The 25,690-nt window shown below is 37.4% G+C and overlaps 1 protein-coding gene across 1 annotated transcript; it reads left to right on the top strand.

Annotated features, from left to right (window-relative positions):
* The first annotated feature begins 1,423 nt into the window (after positions 1 to 1,423).
* Positions 1,424 to 24,223, top strand: CLGN (calmegin). The gene is made up of 16 exons (XM_084205182.1): positions 1,424 to 1,554; positions 5,824 to 5,994; positions 6,762 to 6,832; positions 8,607 to 8,665; positions 10,700 to 10,841; positions 11,029 to 11,110; positions 11,849 to 12,041; positions 13,842 to 14,031; positions 14,613 to 14,726; positions 15,297 to 15,453; positions 16,332 to 16,547; positions 17,905 to 18,024; positions 18,202 to 18,340; positions 20,200 to 20,280; positions 22,363 to 22,490; positions 24,088 to 24,223. The coding sequence occupies exons 2-16, from the start codon at positions 5,833 to 5,835 to the stop codon at positions 24,160 to 24,162; spliced, it is 1,929 nt and encodes a 642-aa protein (XP_084061308.1). The 5' UTR covers positions 1,424 to 1,554; positions 5,824 to 5,832; the 3' UTR covers positions 24,163 to 24,223.
* The last annotated feature ends 1,467 nt before the right edge of the window (positions 24,224 to 25,690 follow it).

Here is a 25,690-nt window from a genome sequence, read left to right on the forward strand (position 1 = left end):
TTTGTGGTAACAAATTTTCAAGCTAGTTCTGTTACCAAAATCCTCTGAAAACATCGAGAAAACAAGACTCCCTCTACACTCACCTTTTTTATTGTCAGGGAGTAAGGCATTACTTTATTCTTAGCCAAGAGGTGTGTGCAGCTGAAAGTTTGAGCTTCCGTACTGGCACAAGTACAAATCTTCCTCACTTATTTATACCTTTTTGGCAAAGAAAGGAATTAAAGCTCGTTGGTTCCAAGTTACATAATTCTCTCCATTAATTAGCATTCTATCCTCTGTTGGTTTCATGCTCTTCATGCTAATTTGGTCCACATTTTTTTAGTCCTTTTATCATCTTTCTCTGATGGCAAGTCCCCAAATTTCAGGCATTAATCCCCTCTCTGTCTTCTGGTTATTTCAATATCCTTGAAGGGCCTGAAACTTAAGACCCCAGTTGTGCGATCTTTAGTTCCCTTTGGCTCTGTTTATTGAAGCTTGTCAGGTTCGTTTTAGCAAACTCGAGGTTTCACCGATTTGAGGATCACAGTAAGAGTCTGTGAAGAAAACTAATGCTGGCTAAAACCAGGCATTGCTTACAAATAAGGAAAACAACTAATTAAAAATTAGTTAAGAAACATACAACTTTCAACAGTTCATTATTAATAATGTTTTATTCAAACAATTTTGATTTTCACTGAAGCACAGTTATTCAATTCTCTAAATATGTTTCCATTCTCGTCCTAAATCTTTTTAGGGACTTTTCCAAGGAGCACGCCAACACTTGTCTTCAGTACAAGAGGCTGATATGAACTTAACTTTAGTAACTTATTTAAAATGTTTTTATTTCGCTCTGCTTCGCAGCGCATTTGTTCAAACGTCAGGGTGAGTATACCGCTGTAACGAAGGATTTCGTTAATTCGAGGTTACAGCCTCGAAAATTCTCTATCCTTTATCGTGGCGGCTCCCTGACTGCAGGCGTGCGGGGCAGAGCGATGGGCGATGAGCGGCCATACCAACAAAGCCCCCGGCAGCGGCGCCGAATGCCGAGGGGCGGGGCCCGCCAGCAGCGGCGGGCGATTGGCTGGGGCGCCCCGCGCAGGGCGGGCCGACAGCCGCGATCGAGCTGCGCATTGGCTCTCGCCTCACTTCGGACATCTCCGATTGGCGTAGCTCGCTGCCCGTCTCCCGCGCCCCCACCCGCTCCGCGGCGGCCCCGCTCGGCTGTGCCGGGCGGCGCGCGCAGCGCCGTGATTGGCCGGCGCGGCGCGGCACGAGCTGCGGCACCTGCTCCGCATCCCCGGGAGCGGCGGGGGCGCCGTGCGCGTGCGCGGCCGGGGATGCGCCGGGACGAGCGAACGGGCCCGGCTCCGGCTCCCGCCGCCGGTAACCGCCCGCCGCGGGCCGGGCAGCGCCGGGACCGCCGCCGGTAACCACCAGTAAACGCCCGCCGCGGGCCGGACAGCGCCGGGACCGCCGCCGCCGGTAAACGCCCGCCGTGGGAGGAGCGGCGTCGCGGTGCTTGGTAACCAGGCCGGGAGAAGCGGCGGCCGCCCAGCCCCGCCGTGCCGGCGGGAGGTGCGTGAGGATCCCGTGTGGCGCGGGGAGGGGGTGGTGGCTGCCCTGCTCCGCCTCGCTCTCCTCGGTCCCCGGTGGGCGGTGGCGGCCCCGGTTCGCCCTTGCCTCCCCACGGCGGCGGGACCCGAGGGTGGCTCGGGGGAGCTGGGAGGAGGCGCCGCCGGGGAGGGTTCGGGAGCTCGGCCCCTCACCCGAGGCGGGCAGGAGAAGCGCGGCGTCGCGGCCTTCGTTCTCCCTTCGAGGTATCCCAGAAAGCAGGTTCGTGTTGAGTGCTGACAGGGCACCGGGTGGCCGATTGACCCAAAGGTCAGTTTTTTAAAATTGGGAAATAAGGTCGTCTTGAAGGTTTTAGTCGAGCTCGCTGTAGCAGCAAAATATCTCGAGGCACCTCACATTCGGCTCAGGGTGCTTAACGTCGCAGGTAAAGGGAGGGAGGTACAGTTTTCACACCCAATGAAAGAAAAACTTAAAGTTGTGTAAGAGTTCTTGCATGCGTTTCATGGAGCAGTTACAGCTGGATATTGTCTTATGCTATGTTAAAGCCAGTGTAGCAGAATGGGGGAGGAATAAAGCAGCTCGTGGTTACAGATAGAAGAAGGAGTGTGTGGAAAAAATCCTCCACTTTTCGTGGCCCTGCATGGAATTGATATTTGGTCCTTTGAAAAGCCCATGTCTTGATACTGGATGCAGGAGCTTTGGACCTCAGAGTGAGAACAGCTGTCTTATTCCCTTTCTGCTTGAGAATGCAGAACTCTGAGAGTTACATGGAAAAGGCATGACTGTTTTCAAAGTCCAAAAAAAGTAATCTAGAAGATTCTGACCTCTTATTTAGTTCTGCAGCAGATGGAGTAATGATGCTGCTCACTTAATGGCATGTATACAGTATGCAAAAGACCATGGTACGGAGGTACAAAGGTGGACACGTTTGCACCATGCAACCCAAATCAAATCATTCAGGTGGGAAGCGACACCAGGAGGTCTTTCCTGACCTGCTGTTCACAACAGTTTCCTTAGAGATTTTTTCTTGGTTGTCTTGGTAAACCCCAAGGACTGAGACTAGGCAGCCTGTTACCTGTCTTTGTGGAGGAAAACATTCTAATATCCAGTCAGAATATGTTTACAGCTTATGCCTTGTCTTTTATAAATATTAGTCTGTGTCTCCGAAAAAGCCTTTTCTTGCTTTAGGTGCAATATTCTGCTGATGTTGCAGCACTGTTGCTGGTCCCTAAAGCATGCTTTGCAATAGTACTGCTGGCTTAAATGTCCTGCTGTTGTGTAGCTCTGCTGTGGTTACCCATGGCAAAAAGTAACCAAGCTATGCAAAACATATGTTTAAAATTACAGGTCTGAACTTAGATACATTGACAAGACTGCTAGTAAATATGTTTGGTGTTTTGTGAGAGCCATAGGCTCTTCTAATTTGCTTTGTTCTGCTGAGGAAATTACAACAGTGGGAATCTTTTTGGCTTATTTTCATTCCCACCTTGAAAATACAGTAAGAAAAGTTTCTCATAAGTCTTCATGTGTTAATTAGGAAATTTCGGTAGGTTTTAAAGATAATTAAATGTGTAGTGTGAAGTTCTGTTTTGAGACCAGAAACTCATTGGCTTAATTGAAAACTTTATTTTATATTCTAAGACTTTAGTGTGGCAGAGTTCAAAAAAATGAAAGATGTCATGGGCTGGTTAAAACCATCTTTGTCTGGTAATTGAGTGATAACTGTAATTGGTCTTGATAACATATTTCAGCATTTCTGGGATTATTTTAAAAGTATATCAAAAGGTCAAAGGTTAAAATGTGCCTTCTCTTCTTGAAGGAAGAAGTAAGAGATATAATTAAAAGCTGAAGGAAATTTGGGAAGTCCTTGGTAGGATCAGGGAGTAGTGATAAGTTTCAGTGGGAACAAAGTGAAAGCACCAGAAATTTTGGGAGGGACCTGTTTGGAAAGGTGAGTACTAGCGTGTCTTCTTGGATGCCTGTGTTAGTCTGTGTATGGAACAGAAGTGCATGGGGCTAATGACAGTAAAATGTCAGCTATGTAAGTGAAAAGTCTTTTGGGTCATACACAAACACACCTGAAATGTACTGGGAGAGAAAGTTGTACCTCCTGTTCTGCTTTAGGAGAAGAAGACCATGTGCACGACGAACTAGCCAAGGTAAGGTAGGCAAGCTGTATGCTAAAAATGCAAGTCTGGTCCTTGGTTAATATTTGACACTTCAGCTCAGAGCTAAGGAGTCCAGAAGGTATTGATATGGAGTTCTTTGAGTGCTTGTCCTAATATGATGGTTAAGGAACAAGAAAATGGGGTTGGTAAAACCGATACTCCTCCAAGAAAGGTGTTCAAAAATACACCATAAGATTAAATGTTTACAAGTGATAAACTCAGTTACTTTAAATCTTCAGGGCAAGATTATTTTAAGTTCTAGAACTGCTAAGGAGGTCTATGAATTAACAATATCTTTAGTTTTAACCTAAAAATAAAAAAAAGTCAAATACAGAACACTAGTAAAATTTGCAGATAACTATTGAAATGCATCACCTGAAAAAAAGAGGAAACCACAGACTCACCATCTTCAAGCAAGGTTATAAAGTCCCACAAAGAGTGGCAGGAATTGTGGATAGTAGTGGAGGAGAAAAAAAGAATGGTAATATGATGAATGTAGTTTTATGGAAAATAGGTGTTAGTCCCAAAAAAAAGAGGCTTTTGATTATTTCCTAGTATTGACATAGTACTGGTGTGTGAAACACTTCATTATGGTAATCTTGTGGTTTATGTATATCCTGGCTCTAAATATAATCAGTGCAGTTAATATTAAATTAATAGATTGTAAAAGAAATAAAGCCCTGATACTGTTTGATCTCTATATGTATTGCTTGATAAAACTTGCAGGTGTTAAAAATGAATGATGAAGTAATTATTGGTGCAGTTGCAGCGTTTGAATTGCTTACCAAATTTGATAAAGCCAGAAAGAAAGAAAGGAAAAAAAGAAGGGAAGAAAGAAGGAAAGAAAGAAAGAGAAAGAAAGAAAGAAAGAAAGAAAGAAATTCACACTTTCAATATAAGATAGTATCTATAATTGCTGGGATATTTAGAGTTGTAGTGGTAAGCAATTTAATCTCTAGGGAGTAATGATGTAACTGAAAGGGTGGCTGTTCTCTCAGGTGCAAAAGGTATCACAGCACCAGAGCTTTTAATATAACTAGTATTGGCTACAAATAGTGCAAGGCTTGAAAATGTCTTACAATAGCAAAATAAATACCAGCATTTATTTAAGCTTACTGTGAATATAAATTAGTAAGAAACAGGTGATAAATACCTGTGCAGAGGTGTCTAGAATCTGTCTTCATTCTGTTTACAAATTCAGGCAAAAATAATTTTAAAAAACAGCATTTTTTGCAAGAACTTTGAGGAAACTTGCATAGGCATTTTTGACACTGCACATCCTTAAACCACTGGATACTCTAACATAAAATTGGATTTTATGTCTTCCAAATGTGAAGGAAAAAATACTGGGCAACAATCATTTCACAGCAGATTAGATTGAGAGGCTGGGGCAATTGTCTGCTATTGACATTCATACTTACACATATTAAAGATCCTCAGGTTTCCCTGAAATTAGAAAGGTATTTGCATTTAAGCTTAAACTCTTGCTCTACCTAACTTAAACTTGAAAATGACTGGATAATAATTTTAAACAGAAAATATTTTCTGAAATTATCTGATAGTGTCATTTGGCACTTAGAACTGGAGCCAGTATATACTCTGCACTCATCTAAACATAGTCATTGGAAGTAGGGGCAAATACAAATGCAGCTCTGGCAGTGGATAATAATGCATTCTAAATCTATAATTTAATTTTTCCTAATGAAAGGGATGTTACTTATTGCTGGATTGTAGAGACTGATTCAATTTACTTACTTGTTCGGATTGTTTATGAGTGAGAAACATAAAAGCAGTCTTGCTTAGTTCAAAAAAAGCATATGTGTTGCAGTCAGATTCTTGCTACATTTGGCAAGGTAAAGGAACAGGCTACAGGCGCTTCCATAGGGAAAACAGGAGGAAAAAGAGAGTCTGAGTCAGGGCTCAGAAATAAAAAGAAATTTAAAAAGCAAGTTAAGATATTATAGTGACAACACTTTTTGATAGTTATTTCTCATTATTTTAATGGAGTTTTTTCCTCTTTTAGATAAAGTCTGGGGCAAAATTTAAATAATACTGATAATATTTTTGAAATTATATTTAAATTCTAAAACTTTCAATTCTTCAGATAACCAAGATGCACTTCCAGTGGGACTGGCTCTGCTTGGGTGTCCTGATAATTAGCTCAGTGACTGCAGGGATGGAAAATGAAGAAGATCTGGATGCAGATGTTGAAGTGGAGAATTTTGACAAGCAGTCCCAAGAAGCTGATGTTGACAGAGATAAATCTTCTCTAGAGGTAAGATTACAGAAGTCTTTAGTTCAAGCTGGTTAAATACAAAAAGCATAGTTATAACTAGAGCAAGTTAATCTGCATTTGACAACTGAGTGGGTCTCACATATGGCAGTCTGAGTTTTTCACTTGCTGTATGTGACATACAGGGCAAACTTAATGAATGACTCTCTTATGCCCAAGTGTAAAATCTCCTGCCTGTGGTCAATAGTCATCAGAAAGGTTTTTCTTCAATCTAGATAGAGAACCTTTTGTTGCAAGTCCTAACATCCTGCTTCTAAAGAAGTAAATGGAAAGCACCTTGGTCTCACTGAGACTTTGACTTTAGACCAGTTTCTTGACTTCATCAGTCACAGCTGCCTTTTGACACTGTGTTTATTACCAGAAAATCTGTATGCTATTCTTCAAATAGATGTAGGCAATAGATGGGAAAACAAGAATGGAGAACATATAAAGAAACAGGGAGGAAGCAGATTTGGTGCAGGTTCAGAAAAATTTTTGGGTTTTTTTTTCACAGAAGATGCAACAAAACTTTTGTTATGAGCTTTGAACAGAGGAAGCAACTTCTAAAATTCAGACATATGAAACTGCTCCCTGTTGGAGGGATGCACACAAACTATTGAAATGTGGGTGGGGGAGAAGTGGTTTTGTGCTGCTAGGTATTTCTAATGAACAACATCTGATTTTCTGTCTGGGTGGATTACTTCTGGAGATAGGAGACTGTATTTCAGTTGTAATTTATGTTGGGATGTGTATCTGTACATATCTCTTAGGTTGTGTACCAGACTCCAAAGCCAACTGGGGAAGTGTATTTTACAGAAACCTTTGATGAAGGATTGTCGGGGTAAGTTTATGTCTTAAAATGATAAACTGTTACTTTTAGCAATTTAACTTACAGTGGCAGGACTTACTTTGTATTAATTTTTCTGCTACTATCTTTATAAAAATTATTTTTATGGGGATTAGAATAGGGAAGACTATTAAGGCTTGCTCCAAATACATCATAATGTTAAGCTGGACACTTAACATTTCAGATACATTACTCTTCTGTGTGTGTTTTGAGGAAGCTTTTAATAAACTCTTGATTTGTGGACCTTAAGAAAAATAATCTAAAGATTTAGCCAGTTGGGTTTAACTAGCTGAGAGGTGAAGTGCCATTACATTTCAGTAGCAAACTCTTTCTTTCACATGATCTTAGGTATGTGTCAGTTCTAAATGTTAAGTGCAAAAGCAGCACCTGTGATGGCAGAAAAAAATATTAGATAGAAGAGGTGATAATGGTTGTTAAAAAAACCAACCAAACAAACCAGTGAAAACCTTGACTAACAGATACAAAGATTTAACTGTAGTACTTGAATGATATCATTTATCCAAATTTCTAGCTTTTTTGAGAACTGTTCCAAGATTAGTTTGTCTTCCTACTAAATCTTATGTTCAAAGTTTTAGCTACAATGCTTGGGATTTTTTTGTCTAGCTTTGCATAATTTACATGAGACTAAGGAGTGTGGAAGAAAAAATTCTGAGAAAGTAAGCAGCATGCTACTTTTCTTCCCTGAAGTATGGAAAAGAGTATATATAAATTGACTAGGTAAGAATAGAGTAGCTTTTTTGAGAATGGGCCTTGAAAATTTTTTCACATGACTTGTAGAGATGTTTTATGTCACTGGTCTCTCTCCTGGTAGGCAGAGAATCTAGTTTGCTATTTATACTGTGAAGCTTTTCCAGCATCTCTCTTAACAGTGAACAAATGTGACTGCAATTCAAGCAAGTATTCATCCCTGAATCACTCAGTGCAAAGGATAGTTCAGAAAGAATGAAAACAGTTCTTTCCAGAATAAATTATTAGAATGTATTCTTTGGTTGATACAGTAAAGAGTTCAGCAGCGCTGTTGGCTTAAGATATTCCTGTGCATGGCTCCAGATAGAACTGCTGTATGTCCAGATGAGGGTGGACTGCCCTTTTCTTTTTTTCCCTTTCCAGTGGAACACTTTGTGTGGAGACTGTGCATATCTTGTGATACCCTTAATGAGATGGCCAAGTTTGTCTTGCTTGTAGAATCAAGGAGATCAGGAATGTGTTTGCCCTGTTGGATCTCCTGTGTGCAGTACACTTGTAATCGTGAATTTGTCACTTACCATTCCCTTTTGTCCTCTGCTATGTGTGTGTACTGTTACTGTCAGATAAAGTTAAGATTCATTTGGCTGATTTAGTTTTCTTTTCTATTGAAAGGTATTATTTCCTCTATTGAAGGTATTATACTTGAAACTTGCTATTTTCAGTGCATTTTTTACATTAAATGCATATTACATTCTGCCAAACTGAACTTGTATATAAAGCTGAAGTTTATTCAGAATTAAATAATTCAGGAATTTAATTACTTTAGACTTTTAATTGTCTATTCATTTACATTTTTAGGAAGTATTTTGAAATGTTGTATTAGACCGCTCCCCTTTAATTTTTCTTTGCATGTTCTTAGAGCTACATGCAGTTCCATGATGCTGACTCAAAATCAGTATTACAGGTTCACAGCCTAGAAGCAGAAGCTTTTTTTCCTTTTTTGTTAAATAATACAGCTTTGCCTAGATAGATCAATGACCAGTACAATTTTTTTTTTTAGGTGGGTGTTGTCTGTAACTCTGAAAGAAGACATGGATGATAATGTTGCTAAATATGATGGTAAGCAACTTTAATGTTTACCTCCACTATGTAGTTTATGATGTTCTGTTGCTTTTTGCGAAATAGCAACTATTTCTTTGAGAAATGACACAGAACTTGTCTTTGAATGTCTAGATGGCATAGGTGAAAAATGTTAGTTGGTATAATGACTGTTATCCTGAAACTGAGATGTGAAATGTTGCTCATTGGGTTATTTAGTGTGAAGACAACCTTTTTTTTGTCATTCCAACAATGTATTGCCATGGATTATACCAGAATACCCTTTGGAAACTGAATATTTAATACTGTTTGTTTATGAGTATTGTTTCTTTAGAACTATCTTCTCTGAAATCCTGTGAGAGAGATTTACCACTTCAGTTTCAGGTGTTAAATAGTTTTCTAAAGCTTTGTGTTCCATTTTGTTCCATCTGTCCTACTACTGGTTCACGGCTTAGTCTCCTGGTATAGCCTCTGAAACAAGAAGTTAAAACTGCATATTTTTTTAAAATACTTTTTCATATTGCCTGTGGTTGAATGTAGGGCTCTTCAGTGGTTCATGTACAATTTAGTCTTAGAGTAGCCAAAAACAAATTTGGAAAGCAGTAACAAAAACACTGTACTGATGGTTTAATCCTTGCAGTTTGTGCTTGTGATTTCCTAGTCTAGAACTGGCTGCTTAAAATTTTGGCAGATGCCTGATCTGCGGTAATAATTTTGCAGCCTGAGTTTTTATTTCATTCAAGAGGGAGTGGGGAGAAGAGAAAAAGTTCCTACTGCAACAGAGAAGTATTTGCTACTATTCTTATGTCAAATGAAATCAATTATGTTAATAGAAAGTGGTAATCAAGCATAACTTGCAGAACAGAGTAGAACTGATGATTCTAAATTTAGTGGTTACCAAAAATAATTGGTAAAATTAAGAAGTTGCAGAGGAGATAGCCACACAGATGAGATGCTTATGAGAAATGAGGTCTCTCTGATTACTTGGCTTCATATTAGATAAAAAATGGTCTTTAATGTCAAAACAGTCTTATTTGCTTGAAGTCAGAAAATTCAACATTTAATGCAGTCTGTGATAAAGACACATTTCTAACTACTTTCCAATTCTTTTTTCCAGTCTTGTTGTTTTGCCTTGCATTATTGTTTGGCCTTAGTTTCCAGGAAGGAACACTATTGAAGAGGATAGAATTCTCCTCCTTCCTGTCCATGAGGCTAGAAGAAACTAGGAATTTGTTATTGACTTGCTTATCTGCCCTTCCTTAACAACTTTTACTAATTACACTTCAGCTGAATAAAAGTAAATCACTGTTTCATTTGCACATCACAGTTTATTAATCTTCTCTAAATTACACGCTGAGGAACTCCTGATGTTTTCTTCTTTTTTACATTGACACAGGCATTCTTCAAAATTACAGTGGATTGTAAAAGTAGGGTGTTTTGTGCTGTGTTCTTTCCTGGAAAAAAACCCAGTGAATCTTGTCCTGTTAGTCTCTGAGAAAATGTAACTGCCCTTTAAGAAAAAATCTGGTTCTTTGGATATTGGACACGTGTGTATTTATCCCAAACTTGGAGAATGTATAAATATAAAATCTTCTATTTTCAAAGCTGTAGGCTTGTTTTGGACCAAATCTGATAATTCCTCGAAAGACTGGGGAGGAGGAGGGAGCTTCATCTACCCTGTGATTAGATGTGACTCAAGAGATTTTAATTTTTTGTAAGCAGAAAAAAGTAATGATGAAGGTCTTTAGCTTTACACAGTGCTTTGTGACTCATGTTTTTTATGTGATGATGGTAGAAGTAAATTTAAAATCTGGAGAAACATTTTGTTCCTCTAGCCATTGCAGGATACCACAACCTAAAGATACAGATCTACAGTAATAAAGTTTACTTACAGATTTTTTGTAAATTTGAGAACAACAAGAAATAGCATCTTTGACATCAGATGCCCTATTTTGGCAGCTAGGCTTTATTTGTTACTAACTGTTTACTTTCAACAGGGCTGTGATTTCTTTATTCAGACTGCATTTTTTCAAAGACTTTGTGCATGTGTTTTAGGAAGATGGGAAGTAGAAGAGCTGAAGGAAAACGCAATGCCTGGAGACAGAGGATTAGTGTTAAAATCAGTGGCAAAGTATCATGCAATATCAGCAATGCTAAAAAAAGCATTTGTTTTTGATGATAAACCTTTGATTGTTCAGTAAGTAATTCTTCAGATTTTTTATTTAATGTTTATTAGTAAGTTAAACATTTTGCTTACATAGATGTGTTTTGACAGTAGGTACTAATATGGAGTCTTAATATACTCAAAATTAGAACTGCAGATTAGCAGTTAATTCATATTTTTCTGATACTCAGAATGTTTTTGCCACTTTCTCTTTGCCCAGATACGAAGTGAATTTTCAAAAAGGCATTGATTGTGGTGGTGCATATATTAAACTTCTCTCCAGTAGCAATGACTTGAATCTGGTACGTCCTCTTGCTTAATATTTGCTATCAGTTGTTCATTTGAGGGACAGCTTGGTTCTCTATGGGTGTTGTCTGATGTGCAGGACAGAGGACTTTTATGTATGTTTAGTATGACTTTCTGAATTAATAGAAGCCATAGGATCTTAACTCATAACTTGTGAAACAATTTTACTGATCAGCACATGCATGTTACTGTGTATTCCAAATACAGAAGACATAAATAGTTTAGAGATACTGACATAACTGTGTAATGCAACATATTTGAAGGAGAATAACTATATCTGATATTTTCAGGGTTGTTTGTTACTGTTACTTAATGTGGAGAGAAAAAGGTGTATATAAAATACTGGATATTAATATCCTGGGGTTTATCTTTATTGGAAAAGAAAATTGTTATGAAGAACAGTAACTAGTTCCCTTCCATCTTTGAGTGTAATGTTTGTAGAGGGAGAGAGATACTTGGGTGTTTTGATTTGTTACAGGCATTCCTACTTAACATAAGGATAAAGTCTAAATATATAAATGTATTCATTTTCCTTGAAGAGACTGAGAGTTAGTCCATTCCCTGGAAACAGAGAACTCCAGAGAACTGTTGAATTCCTTTCATGATTTACCCTACCACTTTTCAGTTACCTTTTAGAGATAGTTACCTGTGCTCTACACCAAGAAAAAGAAGTACCAAAAGTGACATAATAAAATGTCCAGTATAACACATGCTCAGTTTTCTTGCTTCTACAGGAATACTTTTTTGACAAAACACCTTACACTATCATGTTTGGACCAGATAAATGTGGAGAAGATTACAAACTACACTTTATCTTCAGACATAAGAATCCTAAAACTGGAGAATATGATGAAAAACATGCTGAACGTCCTGATGTAGACCTAAAAAAATTCTATTTGGACAAGAAGACACATCTATATACTCTTGGTATTGTTCAATTTTTAAAAATGGAACTCCAATTCTTACACTGGAAAGGAGAGATTAAAAATGTGGTTTTGTCTGCTGAAACTTTGTAATTGAGTCTTTGTTTGTAATCGCTTGTTAATTCTGAGTGGTGGTTGCTTAATGATTTGGGTTAAATGGTTTAATGACAGGGCTTAACTGCAGGACATCAGTAGCTTTCAGGTGCTACTGCTTAATATTCAGTTACAGAAAAAACTTATCAGCCTTTACTAGCCTTTACTAATAAATGCCTTCAGTAATTATTGTAATAAAACTATTTTTACTGGGAAAGATATTAAAATGTCCAACTGCCCAATATTCTGGGAAGTTGTCAGAGTTCAGAGGAATTCAGTTAAATCTGTAGCATGCCACGCACCATTCTTCCACATGTTGAGGGTTCTCACCAACACCTGCATCTGAAGCAGTGTGTGTGAACAGATAGGTCTGCACAGACTCTGAAGTGAATGAGTACGGGCTGGTTTTAATCCATGTGACAACTCTTCTTTTACCAGTGAACTATACAGAGAAATAAAAGTTAATTTTTATCCCCTTTTGCTAACTTCTGAGCAGCCAGAGAATGGGCTAATCTATGACATGCTGCAAATCCAGCCAAATTGACTGTATTTATGAACTTCCACCAAATAGTAATAACAGAAGGCATGTTCAAGTGCTGTGCCATGGGAAAATGTAGTGGTTTCTAAAATAGATTGCTGCAGTATGCCACCGCAAACTTACACTTTTAGATAATGGGAATCTCATAATAAAGGAATGCATGCATTCCTGTATTTGGATTGTTCATGAGAAATTATGAATCAAGGTACTTAAAAGTGAATTGCATTTATTCTGTTGTAGTTGTTCAAACAGACTCCATAGAGCTATGTGATTCCAATGCATTTACGTGACTGACAACAGGAGTTTAAAAATTAGTTCTTTGTGTTTTATCTAAAGGTGATATGGGGGTTTCATTTTTGCATTTATGGATATTTTAATGCTGTTGAAAATTTCTGGGTGGAAGGCCATCATTAGATATTATCAAATTGTTACAAGACTGTTACTGTGGTTTTCTTAACCTGTTTTTAGAAAACTGTCAGAAAAGTAGAATAGTAATTAGTTTTACTTAGTAATCTTTATTATGTTAAATGGGCAGTTGAGTCTGCTATTTAACCAGTGAGCACATTTATAAGTGCTTATTAGAAATAGATCTGGATGCATCTGGGTACTGACAGTACATAGTTCTGTGACCTTGGCTTCTCAGTTACTCACACCTGCTAATATCCAGGAAATTCTCTTCAAATGTGTAAGCATTTGCAGTGTGGCATTTGAGGAAAATGGCTGTTAGAGTTTAGAACCTGATAGAAAATGCTGCTTTGATCCTTCTGCTATGTTACTGGTACAGTTCTTCTGTTCCCATGCTTTCAAATGTGAGATTATAATTTAGTAACAGAGATGCCTTTTGGGACAGAGATTCTTTTTTCACTGTCTCTGCTTTTGAAGTAAAACCACAGAATTTTGGCCAAGTTGGTAGGTTTTTGAAAAATCTCTTAGAATGTGTTTGGATGTGTTTCAGCAATTGAGTTTTCTTTAAATTTAATCTTTGGGGACCTGATGCTGGTCATGTTTTGTGTCCAGATCCAGTGCCTGAGTGAGGAGTCTGTCTCCTCTGCTTGTGAGGATCCTGTTTGCTGTTATTTGACTAAATCTGTGCTTATGCTATAGTTTTGGTTAAATATATCTGTAAAATTAAATGGCTACCTTATTTTCTCAATATAAATTTCTTCAATTTAGTGCTAAAACCAGATGATACATTTGAAATATTAATCGACCAAACAGTTGTCAGTAAAGGAAGTCTTCTTGAGAATATGATTCCTCCAGTAAATCCTTCCAAAGAAATAGAGGATCCTACTGATAAGAAGCCTGATGATTGGGATGAGAGACCTAAAATACCTGATCCAAACGCTGTCAAACCAGATGACTGGTAAGGAGAACATTTTAATTTTTACAATGTCTTACATACAGGTTGTTTACTTGAAAGATTTGACTGGTTTTATTTTGGGGTTTGTTAATGACAATTGGAATACATTTCACTAAAAGCGCTGAAGTTTGAAAACATATTTGAGGTGAGCATAAGGAAACACATAAAATCATTAATTGCTGATTTTGTGCCCTTCATGGTTGCAAGTAGTAAATAAGCTTGCTACACGTGAATAAGAAATTTTTCCTACCCTATAGTTCTAATTTACAATTAATTTCTACTTCTGTGTGAACTACTGTTCTTATGGCAATTCAGGAAGAGTAGGGAAGCCTCAGTGGGAAGACCTGACTGACACCTGCCACTTGATAGCAGCAATTTATGGACTAAATAGCATTATAAAACAATATAAATATAATCTGGATATTTATCAGCAGATAATTATATGTATAATGCTCATGATCAGTGAGTCTTAATTCTGTCATGTTTTTGAAAATCATCCCTTTCATGCCAGTTGTAGTCCTCTGAACAGAATATTGGTCCAAAGTCAGGCTGCTGTATTTTCTAACGTAAGTTTGTAATTGAAGGGATGAAGATGAACCTGCCAAAATAGAAGATCCTGATGCTGTTAAGCCTGAGGGATGGCTTGATGATGAACCACAGTATGTTCCAGACCCTAATGCAAAAAAACCAAAGGACTGGTAAGTGCAGATTGGTAATGTGTTTTGTAGATAAGACTGTTCTCTGTGGCAGATTATTAGTTGTGGAAGTCAGTCCATATCTTATTGTCTTTTGAGTTAGTAAGTTGCAATGTGTATGGTATGGCCAAATATTTGTTGGTGTGGAGGACTGTTTCTATAAAAACATAAACTTGTCCTTGCCTTTTGTTTTCTGAAGATAGATAAATAAAAACAGAATATGAAGGTCCACTTTGAAAGAATTTGCTACAGTTTAAGTTGATAACTTGAAATCATAATGTATATCTCAAAGGGATCTCTAAGCATCCTGGGTAGAAATCTTTGAAGCTGTCTACAGAGGCAGAAAGGTAATTGAAGTCAGTCATGCTGTGGTAGATGAGAACACGTGACCTTTAAGTAAAAAGGTGTAGCACTCCTTAAAAACAGTGTTTCTACTGTTGGGTGAAGTTCTGTGAGCTGGTTGGAGTTCTGAGGTTGTTACAACAATACACATAGACCCTAACTACAGACTGCCAGTGTTTGGCACCTGGCTGATCTTAAAGCAGTTTTTTGTAATTTTTTTTTTCTCTCTAGGGATGAAGAAATGGATGGGGAGTGGGAAGCTCCTCAAATCCGTAATGCAAAATGTGAGACTGCACCTGGTTGTGGCGAGTGGGTGCGTCCCATGAAGAATAACCCAAAGTATAAAGGAAAATGGAGAGCACCTATGATAGATAATCCTAACTATCAGGTAAAAGCCAAATTGTTAGTCATGCCTAAAAGACATGGAGTCAGCAGAGCAAGCAAGTCAAAGTAGTATATTTACTTAGACTTTTCTGCAGTATATTTATATTTTAGAGTGAGTCTAAATACCCTCACTAATTCGAGATTTTTTTTGCTTTTAATTTGCTTTTTTTTTTTTTTTCCTTGAAGTATACTGGAAAACAATAATTCTTTTTGTATTAAAACAACTTAGCTGTTTAAAGTTGACTTTGGTAGAGTTTTCATTTATACCATTTATTTAGTATGGTCTTCAGAATTGTATTCTGAATTACATTAGGGTTTTAACTGTGAGTCTTTTGAATTAGTCTTTTTTTTAATATTAACAAATGAAGCCTTTCAGTAAGCAGATGGCCTTACTAGTTCAATTTTAGAGGAAGCATCAATTTTGGATAATTAAAGTCCCCTCCTGCCCTCTAAATATAAGAGGTAATTAGCTGGATAGTAAAGAGAGTTACTTTGTATTAGTTATGGGAGTACTTGAAACTGATGTCTCAGAGGGTAAGATCCTAAGCAAGTTTGCTAACAAAATTTGACTCTTATTTGCACAGGTACCATAAGGCTGAATTTTCCTTTCCTAAAACTATCTCTAACACTTCTGGTAAGAGTCAGTTATTACTGTAACCTCTACAGTAAAAAAGAAAACTTACTCAGGAGGTCTGCCCTAAGTCATGAAAATTGAGACCCAGTTGCCAAAATCCTACTGGCTATTTCCAGTTCTGTTCTAGATAAATTAAACTCTACTGCTTGTCTTTTTAAATAAAAGTTCTTATTATTTTGAAATCTCTTTCAGAAGTTGTTCTTTTGGTGAGCTATAGGTAATGTGATTGCGTTTGTTTCCATTAACAGGGAATCTGGAGCCCTCGGAAAATACCGAACCCAGACTATTTTGAAGATCTTCACCCATTCAAGATGACTGCTGTCAGTGCTATTGGTTTAGAACTCTGGTCTATGACATCTGATATCTACTTTGATAACTTCATCATATGTTCAGAAAAAGAAGTAGCAGATCGCTGGGCAGCAGATAGCTGGGGCTTGAAGAAATTAGTAGCAAGTGCTAATGAGGTATAAACTTTACTATGTTCTTGATAATAGAAAGTAGTAAGGAAGCTGTGCTGTTGGAAGAATTTTCTGTCCATGCTAACAGAGTATTAATTTGTCTGCAATTAATAATTTTGCTGAGTAACTCTGATAGGTTTTCTGTCTTGTTGTTTGGCTTTTTACCTTTCCCAGATGAATATTTTTTTGAGGTTAAAAGGGTACTGCATTTTACTTAAACACCTAGTGAGAAATTGACTTCCTGTGAAGCCTTCTGCTGTTCACATTGATACTAGAAATTCAGTACCTGACAGCAAGTGAAAGAGTGAAGGCTGAATTACTGATATTCAATGTAACTCCTGCCCCTCATCCCCTATTTTTCCTTATAGTTATATCCATGATATATATTCTTTTGATGCTTCCCTCCCATGAGGAATGAATAGACTAGTGTTTGTGTCTGTTCAATAATTTTAGGCCTTTGGCTGTTTAGGTGTGTGTTTCTATGTGTGCATCCACATTTTGTTTGTGAATGCACTTTGACAGCCTTCCTCTCTCCCTGCCTGTGCTGTGGGATGGATCTGCCCTGCCATATGGGATCATGGGCCCTGCCTGCACTCCTGTTTCTGTTTAAGTCCTCTGTTCTCTTTGATTAAATGGCAAGAGCAGGCTGCTCTTCTGGGGGAGAAATGATGGGTTGGTGGCAAACGTAGCCAGTTCCTTACAGCTGCTTTTTGTCACAGAGTGAGCAAGTAGCAACAGCATATCTGTCCATGCAAGCAGGAAAGCTGTCCCTTCACACAACCTTGCCCTTTTCCAAAATGTTTGTGTGTATGTGTGAATCTGTATACACACAATGGCAAAAAAAATTCCTTTGAGTCCCCTTGTTCCACTGTGCCTCAGTTGCTGATGTACCTCTTACAGAGATGCAGCAGGCACTTGCCTAAGTGTCTCTACTCTATAAGTAAGAGCTGTACTGGGAGGACAGTTTGTTCTCTGAATAATTGGCTGTCAAAGAAGAGAAAGTGATAGTACAAGTGGAGCCAGCATTGCTCCTCAGGAACTGCTGCCCTCAGGCTCTTGATGCTTTGGGAGCTTTGAGCGAGTTGGTACAGTGTGCAGGTATTACTTTACAAAGTTGAGTTGTGGCTGGTCTGGTGTGTTTGGAGTTCTACATCTGTTCCTTCTTACCTGCCACTTATTTGCAATTTGTAAAGTTGTTGCTTTACTAGTACTGAAATGCAATATTGCTTTAGTCATTAAAAAGCAAAGGTAAAGAAGGGTTTTGGACAATATAAATGTATACAGTACACTTCAATAAACTTATTTAAGTGTAGAGGGGGATATAAATGCAATTCTTTTAATTTAATTTTTTTTTTAAACACAGCCTGGTATGTTTAGTCAATTGGTGACTGCTGCAGAAGAACACCCATGGCTCTGGGTTCTTTACATCTTGACTTTAGCTCTCCCTGTTGGTCTAAGTGTGTTGTTCTGCTGGCCAGGAAAGGTTAGTGAAATTTACTATATTTTTATTTGGTTTTATTCTTAATACTTTATTTGGAAACTCTTGAGCATCTCTGCAACAATGTGCCCTTTTGATATGCCATTGGTATTACTTAGCTTACAGTGCCTGTTTAATTCTTAATTGGAGTTGAAATATAAATAGATTTTTAATTTGTTGTAGAAATCAGATGAATATATTGACTTCAAAAAGCCTGATGCATCTAAGCAAATTGCAAAGGGAAAACTAAAAGAAGAGACAGAAGAGTTTGAAGATGATGAACTAGAAGAGGAAAAAGAAAAGGAAGATACTGATGAAGATGGTAAGATGAGTAAGAGTATGTCAGCTTGCAGTTTGGTTAAAGACTTGAATAGAACTGGTTCATGGATTGCATTGCTAATAATTATAACCTTTTCTTAGACTTTACAAGTTTTCTTAGACTATGTGAAATGTGCCTTGCTTTGAGCCTTTTTTCATCTTTGGTAACTTCCAGTGAGTGGCATCCCATGTCTAATAGGTCTGATAAATGTAAGCAGAAAGTAAGGCTCTTCTCAGCATTTCTCCGCTTTCAAGACATGAACCTGCTTCCAACACTATTTTTTAATGTTTGTAGATAGTAATACATATGTTGTCCCTTCTAAATATTTCATATATTGAACACATTTTAATTATTCAGATATAAGTACCTGAAGCAGTTAAAGTCACTTTATTGTTTAAAATGTGTCTGGAATATCTTTAAGTCTCTAACATAAAAATGCTTACATCTCTCTGGGGGGATTATACTATTCTGTTGGTCACTGATTTGAGTTATTCTTGTTAAAACGTGAAAATACAGTAGGCTTGAAATACTGAAGTCTGCAGCTTCCTTTATGTTGCTTTTTAGCAATCTATTGCACACCTGTAGAGGTGTGTCCTACTACCCAGGGGAGAAATTAATGACTCAGTAGGTTGAGCTGTACTCCAGCATCCAAGGATAAAATCATCCCATATTACTGTATAAAAGATTACTGGCTACTGCTCAGCTATAGCTTTGAGGTGCTGTTAGCATTTCCCTCTGTCTATATAATGAATAAAAACCAAAGCACCTAATTTCCAATGCATTATCTTGACTGATGAGAAAGTTTTTGGCTTCAGAACTCTGCAAGATTCTGCCTCTTATTTCACTCTTCCTTGGTGAGAACAAAGAAAGTGACAAGGGATTGGCATGGATAATTAGAGACATAGCAGACATTCATGTTTTGTTGGGGTTTTTGTCTTGGTACTGACATCACTTTGTATTACTGACTGAAATTTGGTGGGTTTTGTCTGTCTTTGCACCATGTTCCATGAGTGTAGATGGCTTCTGTCTGTACTACTTAAAAGTTCACTCATCATCAGCAGTTCCCATGCCATTACTGACAGAATTGAGTACACAGTTGGCACAGTGCTTGCCACACCAAACTTAATCCATTTGCCTTGCTATTGGAGAGCCTTGCCAAGGCACATAATTATTCTGGTTTTGTTACATACATTCTTTACTTTAGCTTAAATTGTAGGTACATGATTTCAGGGTTGTATCTTTCTACATTTTCCTTTTGATCTTTCTCTACTTGACCTGTTCTTTGCTCCTGAATTACAGACTCTGTCCCAGTCTTGATGCAAATCGTAGTTTGTACATGATATGCTGCTGTTGCAAGGCTGCCATTCCTCAGTTCCAATATTCAGTTAATTTATTTAATTGCAACACATCACTCAATAAATAATACCTTAAAATGTGTGTTTCAATGTTAGAAATAAGGCCCGGGCAATTGCAGAGGAACATTGTTCAGCTCCTACAGCTTTCTTAAATTGTACTTGGAACATCTGTTCATGGTGTGGCAAAGGTAGGTTCTATTTTAGACCATTGCTTTTAGTTACTAAACAGAACACAGAGTAAAACTAACCTAGCTTGCTTTTGTATAACTAATCCAGGGTTTTCAATTAAATTCTAGGCTTCAGGGGGAAGGATTACACTTTGCTGTCAATGACTTCATTGTTTCTTGATTTAAGAAGAATTGCTTAGCTTCCCTCAGCTTCCTTCCACCTTTTACACTTGCAGGTTGAAATCTTCCCTTTTTTTTCTATTGCTCTTTTGCCTCTTTGTGTTGGAAAGCATTAGAGAATTTGTCTTCTGCTTCCTTCTCCTGATTCTTTTTGCTACAGAGAGAAGAGAAATGGAGGAGATAAAAAGAGAACTTATAAAGGATAATACAAAGAAGATGGAAAGGGAGGCTCCTGTTTCAGGTACTGGGAAAGGGAAGCAATTTGGGCCAGGACTTGAAAGTGGGTCTCTCCTATCTGTTTTCTTCCCTCTGCTTCCTTGTTGATGGTAGAACTTCAAGCTGATGGATGCCATCTTCCATCAGGTCCAGATGCAAGTTTCCTCTGAGATTTCTCTCTATGGGATCTGTAGTCATAAATATTTTCTACTACTATCTTTGTCTCCTTATGATTTTTACAGTTCCTTCAAAGTCATTACCTCCTCCTTTGGTTTTTTTTGGAGTTGGAGGCAATGGAGTTTTGAGCTGAGGAATACTGAGTGACTCAAAATCCACATTGTATCATGGGACCATTTGAAAAAGAAGGAAAAAACACGGCACAACAGCAAATTTTAGAAACATTTGGTGATTTCTTTAACACCAGCAACAATGATTTGCTGGCAGAGTACTTCTTGAAGGGCATTGTCCATGGGCTTTACTGTTTTATTTTGTTCTGTGTTAATTTTTGTGGCATTGTCTATTTGTCTGCTTTGTCTTCTTGCTTTCCTTGACCTGTAGAAAGATATTGCAGGAAGTAAAAGAATGTTGCCACAAAATGGAATTTCAGGGGCACAGTCTGAACCTTATTTGTCATGTTCTACATTTATTTATATGAAATAATGCTTAAATTACTATATGGTTAAATTGAAAAGAATAATTTTAAATAGTATAGTTTTCCAGTTCTAGGTTCTACAGCTTCTGATATATGGAGTATTTTTTCTTGGGGTTTTTCCCCCTCTATTGAAATTCGTACTTACAGGAGGAGATGGATTTGCACCATTTATAATTTCCGATCTCTTCATTAGAATATGACCAAAGGCTTTGTGAATTTCTGCCAAGCTCTTCTCTTAAGGGCTTATTTTTAGGTCTGAGATCTTCATCTATATCTTTCTTAAACATGGCCTTCATTATTTGGTAATATTTCTCATTTGGATAATAGAAATAGAGACGTAGAGACATGAACCATGTATACTGACATATGGCAAAACTAACTTCTTAGTTCATAATAGTTGGTTTCTGTTTGGCTCAATTTGTAGCTATATTGCAGCCAAAGTTCTTGGGACTTTTACGGCACAAAAATTTGACTTCTCAATTTGAGACAGAAGTCTCAAATATTTTAACAAATTAGGTATTTCTAGATTTTCATCACCAAGAATCAGGAAAGTCATGTCCGATATGTGACTACATTCTTAATTTGTATGCATACTTTTGTTTCAGTTTAACTCAGATGCAACAGTAAGAATTTGGTGTGGGTACAGATTTTTGGTATTTGTTTTTGGTTTTTTCCTATTTTTTCACACCTAAGCAGTGCTTATGAGATGTAGGTGTGACCTGACTAGGACAGAATTGAGCACTACTTCACTGCTGTTTTTAAATAAGCCACTGGCAGACTGTTAAATTGCAAAATAACAATGATTATCCTTTCTGTCAGATTTAAGATTTGTTTACTCTTGATATTATAAAGAATACTGGTAGTACAGCAGTGTAGTGCAAGCTGGACATACTTTGAATGAGCTAAGGGGAGTACAGTGCTTTTCTGACTAGTTTCTGCATTGCAAAAATGCACAAGAAGGGTAGAAATAAAAAGCTGCTTATCCCTCAAACAGTGGGTCAGAAGAATTCCCTGCTGAAAAGGGGAAGTACCCTTAGGATTTACTCCCATGCTGGATGACTGATAACTGCAATATTTTACTTCTCTATCTAAATCAGACTTTTGTCAGTTGTCCTGTTTTGGACTCTGCTCTCAAAACTGTCCAATACAATAGCTAATTTTAAAAGTAAAGTAAATCAAGTCCTTTAAGTCAATAACAAGTCTGAAGACAGTATGGACTATTATGAAAAGAGGCAGAGTTGGAGCTGTTAAAATTGGTTGTTAAATCTGGCAGTTATCACTTTCTGCTAATTCATGAGAATTCTACTCTGTATCCCAGAGATGTTTTTATGGGTTATTCTAAACAAGCAGTTCATTCTAGGACTGAAATTGGTTTATTTTCCTTACTGGTATGCCTCGATGTAGTGTATTTGTCATATAGTTCTGTTTATGAAGTAAAAGTAATTTCTTCTGCAGAAGGTGAAGGTGGTGAAGATATTTATGATGATGAAGAAGAAAGTGGAGTTCCGGATGAAGAAGAAAATGAAGTTCCAGATGGAAATCAAGAAGGTGATAGGTCAAATAAATCTGATTCAGAAGATGAGGTAAGTTTGCATTTTTCCCTACTTTCTCCTTGCCATTGTCAGACGTACTTCCAACTAAGCTCAGTTACCTGCAAGTGTTTTTCTTCTGTTGAGCCATAAAACAAATTGTGAGGTAGAAATATGCTTTCCTTTGAATTTGACACCTCAAATACTCTGCATAAATACAGGTATAGTATAGAAGCGATCGGGCAGCTCCCTAAACGTGAAACATTTTTACAGGAGTGTAGCTTTTAACAGATTATTAAATGAATTTCAAGTCTTGAAAATTTGGATGCTGCACCAGATTGGTCAGTTTTCACTATGCTTCTCAACTGATAGAACATGCTTACAACTAAACAGCCTTTTCCCAAGACCTAGAAAAACTTTAAGTTTTTCAGTTACATTTTGGGGTTTTTTATTCCAAAATAAGGTGTTAAGCAAAATGGCAACACTGTTTTTGAACACAGCATCTGCAGTTTCATTTTTCTTGTGCAGATTAATCCAGTCAGCCAGATATTCTACAAAATTGTTTTCACAAAATATCACCATATAATGGAATTTGTGCTTTTCTTGTTTGTCAGCTACTCATTATTCCTTCATTTAGAAACTGCTAGTGTCTGAAACACTTTAGATCCACCCAGTGATCATCTTGTGCGTGTCACTCCCTAAATGAGTCACTTTCCAGGTTAAGGAAGTTGTTTAATGTAATGTTAACTCCTTTTCATGTAAAACTCTTCTAGGAAACTGTACCTTGCATGAGGTTGCGTTGTTTCAGCCCTTAAAGTCTCTTAATTACCCCTTATTCTGTACTTTCTCTTGTTCCTGTAAGAAGTTTGCTTTTCCTTGTACATTTATCCAGCAATACAGTATCTACTAAGCTTCACATGACTCCTTGTGAAAGTAACAGCAAGCTCTGAATGTGTGTGTGGCATTACACGGTGTCACAGTGAGGCCATGGCTTGCTTTTCTTTGAGTATTTTCAGTGTGTAGGTGTTTCTGTTGTGAGTTGTCTGGAGCACATCATGTACCCCATGTCCTCACTCAGGCTGGGCCACATTCTGTCAGCTGTTCCTTCTAAAGGAGGTGCCTGCCAGTAGGTGATGCAGGAAAGTGAGGAAGCAATGCATGGTATGAGGATGGATTTCACATTGGAAAGGCTTTTCTTTTACACTGGGAGCATAGCTTTTAAACTGGGAACACCACATCTATTTAAGGACAGTTTGCTCTATTTGTAGCTCTCCAAAGGGAACAGTTAAAATGTTCTAAATGCATCTTACTTCAGAAGTGGAAATAAAATTAGCAAAAGGTGCTCTTTAAGGAAGTTGGTAAATTTAAAAGTCACTGATTTTAAACCAGCAAAGACATGGGCAAAAACAAATTTCTTACATCAGTTTAAACATACAGCTCTATTCTTTCTGAATATCGAAATGAAAAGTCTTCTACCTACCCACTTTATTAATCATTACATTAGTAGTGTGGAAAAAATGTCCTATCACTTAAGTGCTGCACTTTTAGTGATAAAATGACTGGGGAATTCAGGAAGACGAATAACGTAGCATGCCAGTTTCAATAATGAAAATAAGTTTAAAATGTTAATGCTGAATTTATTTTTTTCCAGAAGAAAGAAGCTGATGAAGGAATGGGAGATCGTCCACTGAAATCAGTGCGCAAAAGAAGAGTACGGAAGGACTGAGTTATTTCCAGCTGGTGTTTGCAGGTCTAGAGACAGTGACGGTAACTTTGGGTGTGCCACTTCTGTGGGCCTGGCAAATTCCTGAGCTTTGATGGGAAAAGGAGGGGCTCATTGCTGTTTAACCTCCTATTTTAATTCTCTGGCCTCTTAACCATCCCAAACTTCCTCAATTCCCTTTTTTTAAGGATAAACGCTATCTGTGAAGAGTTAGCTGGTATTTCAAATTCAAAATAAAAGGGAAATTACAAGCTGACCAACTGATTTTTAGGTGAAGAGTCTTAAGATTTGAAGTTTCTTAGAAATTAGTATTAGTTGGAGATAAACTTACTCTAAATATTTTTTTAAATAAATGCATTATAATACTTTTGTAGCTCTAGCACAAAATAAGCTGTTTACGGTTTTCAGCTTAAAGAAGATGGTAGTATAGATGTAGCATCTATAGCAGTTCACCTTGCTATGAGAAAAGGTATTATTTTCTGTGCAGAGCTAAATGCAATAATTGTTTTTGTATGATGATTTTGTGCTAGGAACAATTTTTATTGTAAATTATTTATTTTAGTTGATCTTGTTACATGTGGTCACCTGTTTACTTTAGGCATTGGTTGCAGTAATTTATTTCAAGATATATTTTAAAATAGAACACAAGTGGTAATTGATGTGATTTGTTTTACTCTTGAATGCAGGTATCAAATCTGCAGGTCATATACAGATGATTTTTTCAAACTTTTATAGTTCTCATGTTCCAAACCTGAGTGGTATAACCTGTTTATAGAATACTTGCTAAGTGTATATTGTAACCTAAAAATATTTATTAATTCTTGCTTAATATGAAATTTATTAATATAGATAAGAATTTTTGACAGATTAAGTTTTTTATAATGTGAGTAACTTGGGTATTCTCATAGTTTAAATAAACTGCTTGTTGTAAAGAAACATTGTTTCATTGAAGTTCAGCTCTGTGTTAAACAATAAAATTTCGGTCACCAGAAACCTTCTTGCTGCTTGGCAGCTGCCTGTAGTAGTAGTAGTAGAATGTGTAAATGCTAGCAAAAGTAGTCATACATTACAAATGAAGTAGAAATACATTAATTCATAAGGAATCAAACAGATTTTCTTGTGCCTGTCATAAAATTTGTCTGCTTTAAAATTTCACAGCAAATTCCATGGAAGTCTCTAAGAAATGAATGCTTCACCCTCATGAAGAAGCCAATGTCTAGTGCTTGTTTTGAAGTGTTCAAAAGTTATTTATATTTGACTTCTATTTGGTGTGAATTACGTGGAAATGTCTCTAGGTTTTTGTTTAATTTGGGGTTTTTGGTGTCCTTTTGCACGTTCCCAGCTCTTTATTTAGGGCCTCTGTGCAAAAGGTGAAGTAAAGACTCCAGATTACTCCTCAGCAATAGATAGAAGCTTTTACCAGTGTAGTATCCTGCTGACAGCAGTTACTGTGAGCTGTCAGAGCTCACCTTTTAAATGAATTATGTCTGAGTCTGATAGAAGTCCTCTGGAATTGCTACAGCACTTGGGT

Source organism: Fringilla coelebs (genome assembly GCF_963513975.1).
Source record: "Fringilla coelebs genome assembly, chromosome: 4".
In the NCBI taxonomy this organism is placed as follows: Eukaryota; Metazoa; Chordata; class Aves; order Passeriformes; family Fringillidae; genus Fringilla; species Fringilla coelebs.